This window comes from Dermochelys coriacea, chromosome 19 (genome assembly GCF_009764565.3).
Source record: "Dermochelys coriacea isolate rDerCor1 chromosome 19, rDerCor1.pri.v4, whole genome shotgun sequence".
NCBI classification, from domain to species: Eukaryota; Metazoa; Chordata; order Testudines; family Dermochelyidae; genus Dermochelys; species Dermochelys coriacea.
The window spans coordinates 8544278-8552345 of record NC_050086.2 but is presented as its reverse complement, the minus strand read 5'-3'; the positions used below and the strand labels follow the sequence as shown (position 1 = coordinate 8552345).

General features: G+C 44.7%; 1 protein-coding gene across 4 annotated transcripts in view; it reads left to right on the top strand.

The window, feature by feature from the left end:
- The window catches only part of STPG1 (sperm tail PG-rich repeat containing 1), a 36508-nt gene that overhangs the window by 13430 nt on the left and 15010 nt on the right, over positions 1-8068 (top strand). For 2 of the 4 annotated variants that reach the window (XR_006278231.1, XM_038377760.2), the window contains exons 1-3: positions 85-304; positions 2361-2512; positions 3855-3958. Coding sequence is in view for 3 of the 4 variants with exons in the window: in XM_038377760.2 (XP_038233688.1) it covers positions 2434-2512; positions 3855-3958 (183 nt within the window). In the remaining variant the exon portion in view is untranslated. Of the gene's footprint in view, positions 1-84; positions 305-811; positions 886-2360; positions 2513-3854; positions 3959-8068 lie in introns of those variants that run through there. The other 2 variants (XM_043506046.1, XM_043506045.1) reach the window with 2 other exon arrangements.

Here is an 8068-nt window from a genome sequence, read left to right as displayed (position 1 = left end):
TAAGGGGTCAGATTTTTTTTTAATGAGGCACCTTGGCAGCTGCTGGGTGCTGGTGAGCACTTAAAAAAAAATCTGACCCTTATTTAGGTGTCTAAATGGGAGGTGAGCAATTCTGACTGCAGCTGTGGATGCTGAGCTTTTATTTATATCACAGTAGCCCCTAGAGGCTCTAAGATCAGGCCTATTGTGCTTGTTGCTGTAGAAATACATAGCAAGAGGCAATTCTTGCACCAGAGAGAACTGAAGACACAAGGAGGGAGAGAGAATATAGAGACAAAGTGACTTGCCAAAGGACACAGAGCAGGTATCAAATCCTGGTCTTCTGATTGCCAGACCAGTACCTAGTCACTGGGCCAGCTGACTCTGAAGGCTTTTGAAAATCTGGGCCAGCAGCCTGCACAATTGCAAGTAGTGGATGTTGTGCCATTGACCTCAGCAGAGGCCGGCTCAGCCCCTCTAGGCCAACATAAAATCTTGTTAACATTTAGAGTGATCAGTCTGGGGAAGTGTCTGAAATAACTCGGAGTGGGGTTGGCTGGGCTTTGCCTGACAAGTGTTTCTATCTTAATGAAGAGCAGAGAGCAGACGAAGGGGCTGCTCCACTCTTCCCCGTGGTCCCTTTGTAACAGGGCCCGTGGGGGTGAGCACAGCCGCCTCAAGACCCCTGTGCAGAGGAGGTTGTTCGGGACCACCTTAACTAGAGGGACATGCACTCTAACTTGAGGATGGCATAAGGCAACCAGATACCACTTTGAAAGCCTTTCTGTGATTGGAGGAGCGTGTAAGGTGCCAAAGTAACAAGCAAAATGATTGGTTCTGCTGTTGTCTAGGCAACCAAGTGTAAACTTTGTCAGAGTCCTTCTCTAAAGCAGCCCTGGCAGCCAGGTAGGCAGGGGTGGCCCCGCAGAGACCAGGCTCCCAGCATGCAACGCCTCCTCCCTGTGGCCCCGCAGAGACCAGGTTCCCAGCATGCAACGCTTCCTCTGCTCTGGCCCCGCAGAGACGAGAGTCCCAGCATGCAACGCTTCCTCTGCTCTGGCCTAGCAGAGATCAGGCTCCCAGCATGCAACGCTTCCTCTGCTCTGGCCCCGCAGAGACGAGAGTCCCAGCATGCAACGCTTCCTCTGCTCTGGCCTAGCAGAGATCAGGCTCCCAGCATGCAACGCTTCCTCTGCTCTGGCCCCGCAGAGACGAGAGTCCCAGCATGCAACGCTTCCTCTGCTCTGGCCTAGCAGAGATCAGGCTCCCAGCATGCAACGCTTCCTCTGCTCTGGCCCCGCAGAGAGGAGAGTCCCAGCATGCAACGCTTCCTCTGCTCTGGCCTAGCAGAGATCAGGCTCCCAGCATGCAACGCTTCCTCTGCTCTGGCCCCGCAGAGACGAGAGTCCCAGCATGCAACGCTTCCTCTGCTCTGGCCTAGCAGAGATCAGGCTCCCAGCATGCAACGCTTCCTCTGCTCTGGCCCCGCAGAGACGAGAGTCCCAGCTCAGTGGTTCTCAACCTGTGATCCATGGCTCGCCTGTCTAAGGGGTCCACGAAAGACAAACTGGAAACTGACTGAATAGAATTCAACTATATAGACAGACAATAGATTTCCAAAGGGGTCCGCACCGCCATTTGAAATTTTGTAGGGGTCCGCAAATGAAAAAAGGTTGAGAACCACTGTCCTAGCGTGCGACGCTTCCTCTCACCTGACCTAGCAGATGCTCTTAATACTAAACACAATACCTGGGCTTCACACGCCTTCTCCAGCGTTCTCTTTAAAATAACCTTAAAAATGGAGGGCCAGTGTGCTCCTTCTAGGCATTAAAAATTCCCACAGCTTTTTTCATAAGAACAGGGCTTTGCCTCCGTCTTTTCTGATCAGATCCTTTCCCTCCCTTGCAGCTGTGAAGCTTGATTGGCATCATGTCACCCCACCTCAAAGGTGGCAGAAGGGTTGATGTTTATGTGTAGGGCCTGCACCTGCAGCCTTCATTCATCTCACAGTCCCACTGAGATCAGGATTGCAGGGGTTTGGGGAATTCTTCATGACAGATTCATAGACTATCAGGGTCGGAAGGGGCCTCGGGAGGTCATCTAGTCCAACCCCCTGCTCAAAGCAGGGCCAATCCCCAATTTTTGCCCCAGATCCCTAAATGGCCCCCTCAAGGATTGAACTCACAACCCTGGGTTTAGCAGGCCAATGCTCAAACCACTGGCTATCCCTTAACCCCCCCCCCCATGAATGTAAAATATGATAATAATCATAATCTGAAAAGGAAATTCCCTTGTTTATTAAGTCTTCACCATTCCAGCCTTGTTTAGAAATTCTAGCTAGTTTTTTTTCTTCTAAATTCATAACATTTTGCTATTTCCAGTTGATGTTTTAGAAACAAAATGGTGACCCTGAGGAGGAGAGTGTTTCCAGCCAATGGGCAGTAGTTGCATAACATGGCTGACTGCTTTGAGAACTTTTCTGTAGCTACTAGTATCAAAAGAACAGATATGCAGATCAGGAAAACATCAAGAGGTACAGTATTGTGAATCGGATAATAACCACTTTGCAGTTGAAAAGGGGACAAAATAGCTACAAATATGTTGTTCTTTGAAACTGCAGTATCAGTGAAGCTAATCAATAGGAAATGACATCCTGAACAATTTATATCCACAGCCAGTTCCAGTCATTTCAGGATCCAGTTCAGAATTGCTCTCTTTGGGCTATTTAAACCAGTGCAAAGTGAACATAAAATGCCACCACATCAGAATCTTCCACTATGGAAATGTATAAATGATGACGTGCAGTGCAAGGCAGTGGCCAATCATGCCCCTTGCTTCTAAAACTTCTGCGGATTTGTATCATAGTCCATGTGTCTCTGCCCCTCCGGCTCATTTAGCACTCGCCACCTCTCCCTTCACACAGCCTCCCTACTATTGGTTTGAGATCATTCTCCCCTCTGCAGTTTCTCTAGAATAGACCTCCTGCATCTCTTTCCTTCTTTGACCTTCCATTTAATTTCAAAGATCATCTTAAAACATATTTCCTCCCTTGTCAACAGCATGGCTGTGTTTACATTGAGCTTCTCTCTGTTGCACTACTCCCGGTTCAGCTCCACTATAGGTTGCAACAGAGGGAGCTCTAGAGTAGACAAGACGCTGGCAATTTTACCACAATGTCAACTAACATTACTTGGATGACACAGTGGTAAAAACACAGCAGCTGCTGGCTCCTGGCTCCTCTTGGCTACCAAAGTAGGAGCTGCACTGGTGGGAAACGGCAAGAAAATCTGAGTGTAGACAAGGCCTTTGAGTCCAATCTTGTACAGCACAGAGACCCAGATCCTCAGTGGTATTTAGGTGCCTAACTCCTGTTGAAATCAAAGGGGATTAGTTACCTAACTACCTTGGAGGATCTGGGCTTGAGTGCCTCCTGGGAGGTTCTGAGTAACCTAAACTGTCATTGTGGTCAATAGGAGCAGAGGATGCTCAGGATCTTCCAGAAGGCACTCAGCTTTTTGCAGGATCGGGCCCATGAGATGGGCTGCTAAAATCCCCGACTTCAGGATGTCTCAGCAAAGGTCTAAATAAGGAGGTGTGGCAATAGTGATTTAGCAGCATTGGGTCAGCTCTACAGCCCTTCATGACCACTGAAGCACCTTTAAAGTGCTGCAGTGATAGCTTTTTTCTTTACTTCTTAAATAAAACAGGAAAATTCAATGCAAAAACAAATGATGATTTCTCGACCTGAAGATTGCATTAATGATAGATTTTCATTTCATGTCTGTTTCCTGTTTAAAATGAAATCTGTTGCTACAGTTACATATTTCCTGCATCTCCACATTCAGGATCTTGTTTTTATCGGCTTTACCTTTTAGGTTACAAGGTCGCCTCCATTCCTTATAAATACCAGACAAGAGTGATCCCAAACTCAGAAAAAAAAGGATTTAATTCTCAAGCAAAGAGGTTTCAGTATAACCAGGTAGGTGGTAGAAATATTTGAGATTTATGATCTTTGCTGTAAATCTTATGTTCCTATTATGTCTTAGTGATCTTGTCTTATAAAAGTTTAGTTGAGTTGAACTGGACACACAGCTTGTATACATGTTTTATATAGTATTCCATGGATCAAGCTTTGGAAAAAAAACACTAACAGCAATGCAAAAGAGAAGTATTATTGAAAATCAGCTATGCTGAAGTAGTTTGATGAAAAAGTGTTATGTCACCCTACTGATAAAGAACTGTATGAAACTACTCATTTAACACTCGAGCCTGATTCACGACTGACTTATGCTGTACAATACCTAGGGTGACCAGACAGCAAGTATGAAAAATCGGGGCAGGGGGTGGGAGGTAATAGATGCCTATATAACACAAAGTGCCAAATATCGGGATTGTCCCTATAAAATCAGGACATCTGATCACCCTAACAATACCAGTGGAGCACCACTGAATTTCAGTAGGATTTAGATACCTAATTTTCTTAGGCTCCTTTGTAAAATAGCTTTTGTGCTTTTTTTTTTTTCTTTCCTCCTCTCCATTCCAGCCTCCCTATCCTTGGCGCTAAGGGTGAAGGATACTACGTCTCATCACTGATTTGGATTGTCAGTTTGTTTTACAACCTAAATATTATTTATACCTAGTCTTTTATATTGATTCTAATACTGCCAGGCCACCAAGACCCACATTCTGCTCTCATTTACACCACTACCAATCAGGAATGATTCCACTGAAGTGAATGGAGTTACTCCAGATTTACACTGGTGTAATGCATGCAGAATATGACCCAACTTTTTAGGACTCCTTTCTTTAATCCTGATCTCTCTGTGCATAAACTCCCTCATACTAGCTAAAGACTATAATGTCTATTCCTCTTTGACCAGAAGGGGGAAGCAGTAAGATACTGTAAAACTGTACAAGTCACCCAGACATCAACTCAAATTCTTTTTCTCTAGCCAATACAGCTGACACATCCTCTATTTGCAAGGGGCATTTTGGGGTTCAGTTTCCTAACTACTTCCTCTTCTGATGGGAAGAGGATTCTCCATGCCTCCTGCAGAAAATTCCCTGCTCCCCATCTGGTGAATAACACTGCTATGGCTCCCTAGAATGCCATGAAAATTAAGTCAATTGAGGATTTCTGTAGCTTCATGAACCCTTTTCCAAGTGGGTCGATCAGAAAGTTATTTGGTATCTTCTCTTTTTCTTATTCTGCCTTTGTTCTCTTCCTTCTTGCTTGTCTCTCTCATCTCAGCGATATCAAGAGCACATTATCTCAGGCCTGAATAATAATAACTATCAACATCAAGGACCAAAGATGAAGGGAAATGATCAAGGTGGGGACGTTGCTTAACTGCCTTTTGCAGGCGCCATCTGTCTGTCTGGTCAGCTTCCAAGAGTTCCTGATGACCTGATGCAAAGTTCTAAAAGAGAAGAGGTAGAGTTTTAAGGTCGTTTCACAAAACACTCCCTTCTACTCTGAGCATTTCCTGCTGGAAGGATGGAGCAACAAGTGGGCCAAACCACAAGCAACACAAGACCTTAATAGACTTTTGCTTAAGCGTTATCCCTAGGGAAAGGTTACTGCATCAAATAGAAAAGGAGTATTTGTGGCACCTTAGAGACTAACATTTATTTGAGCAGGTTTCAGAGTAGCAGCCGTGTTAGTCTGTATTCGCAAAAAGAAAAGGAGTACTTGTGGCACCTTAGTCTCTAAGGTGCCACAAGTACTCCATTTATTTGAGCATAAGCTTTCATGAGCTACATCCGATGAAGTGAGCTGTAGCTCATGAAAGCTTATGCTCAAATAAATTTGTTAGTCTCTAAGGTGCCACAAGTACTCCTTTTTCTTTTTGCGAATACAGACTAACACGACTGCTACTCTGAAACCTGCATCAAATACTAGCTCTTTCTAGGGCTGCTTTCTGAGCTTCTCCTTCCAAATGCATCTGGTCATGTCTCCACAGAACTTCAGTATACTATAGAGTACATTAACACATAGCTACAGGTACAGGGATTCACTCCCCACTAGAACTTTGATGTATATTATTGCGTGTTGTATGCAAAATATTTCTGATCAACTAATACTGTGACCTAATGGCATTCTATACTCACCAATAGACTATGATCTCAAGGAGGTAGAAGGGCCTAATTGTATGTAATTAGCTCGGGGGAAAGGGGGAAGATTTTCAAAGGCACAAATAGCAATTAGGTGCCTAACTCCCTATGTATCTTCCAGTCAGGAAGTGTTAGTCATGTAGCGACTTACTGAAATCTGGTGTAAGTAGGGACAACTCTATTGAAATCAGTGGAGTTGCACCACTTACATCCGTCCTCAGTGCAACCTATAACTTCTGTCTACAAAGAAAACTATGCCGAATATGGCCATTCACACTGTAACTCCCATGACATTTTTTATAAGGACGGCAGTCTTATGGAACTATATATGTAAGTAATCAAAACTGAAGACTCCGGGGCTTGCCCAGTTTCATATTGGTGTATTTGTATTATTAGCATTATGGTAGTGCCAACTGAGATCAGGGTCCCATTATGGTAGGTACAGGAGGGGAGGGATAGCTTGGTGGTTTGAGCATTGGCCTGCTAAACCCAAGGTTGTGAGTTCAATCCTTGAGGGGGCCATTTAGGGATCTGGGGCAAAAATTGGGGATTGGCCTTGCTTTGAGCAGGGGGTTGGATTAGATGACCTCCTGAGGTCCCTTCCAACCCTGGTATTCTGTGTCATGCATGGTAGCACATTATCACCTGAGTGCCAGTCTGGCCAATTGGATTGGTAGCCTCTTAAAAAAGTGACAAGGTCATTCCTTACTTGCCTATGCCTTATGGCCATCAATGTAAACTCTGCTTGGATGCTAGCTTTTATTACTTATATATTCCTCTTACACCCTCTCCCACTGCCTGTGGCTCTCCCACATCTCTCCTATCTTCTCCCTTTATCTCCTTTCCCCACTCGCAGCTTTGTACTTTCTTGCCAGAGTCCTGCACAGGGGAAGTGGGGGGTGTCAGATGCCTGCACTCAGGTGTAGCTCATTGCAGGATTGGAGCATGTGGCTGGAATTGCTCCCGATGTCCTCTACACCAACTGCCGTCTCTCTCCTCTTCAAACCCATCTCTTCTGTGTTATTCCCACACTATCTTCTCTTGGGTATTGTATATCTGTGTCTGAATCTGAGCGTACACTCCTCAGGACAGGAACCAGACAGGACAGGACCTCTTTATGTGCTTATAAAGTCTCATGTACTTGTCCAGTGCTCCATACAAAATATTTTCCACTGGTAATTGACAGACAAGGTCAAATGACGATGATATGCTCTCAGGGGTCAGGAGTCTCAGATATTTCCATTCCTACAAACCTAAATCATCTAAAATTCATGTTGACATGAGGTATATTTCTTTCTAGGGGTCTCATCCCAAACAGTCCTGAGCCTCCCCAAATCCCATTGACGTCCCTTAAATTAGAGGAGCCCAGCACCTTACAGAAGGTGTTCAGCACCTTGCAGGGAACTGGGCCTCAAGAGCTTAAGGTGTCATCGCATAGAACTGAGGCTGGTTTTGGTTTATTTTGCTTTATAAATAGAATCCCGCCCAGTTCTCTTTCTGAAAAGCTCAGGAGGACAGCTGAGTCAGGAAGGGCGCGGTAACTGCAAATAATGCATTCCGTCCACATGCTGAATTCATTCATTCAAGTCAGATGTACGAGTGAGATTTCAGACTTGCAGTTGCTCTGAACTCCCAGTCTGTATAAATTGCCCTGTAGGAAACTTAATCTCCCATTTCATATTCATGTTTCTGTGCAATTTGAGACTCACATTTAAATAAGATTATTATTTTGACACAATGAAAACATCTGCTCGTTGCACAATGACAACTACTACAAAAAGTTCAGGTGCCCAAGGAATGGAATGGAAAATGATACTGAAAATATGATAATGCCATTATTTATGTCCAGGGTACACCTTCACCTGGAATGTTCTGTTCAGTTCTGGTCATCCTATCTCAAAATAAAAGCTGCAGCAGAAACAGAAGGGGCTCAGAAATAGCTGACAAAATGGTTAGTCCTGGAGAGAGACTGGGG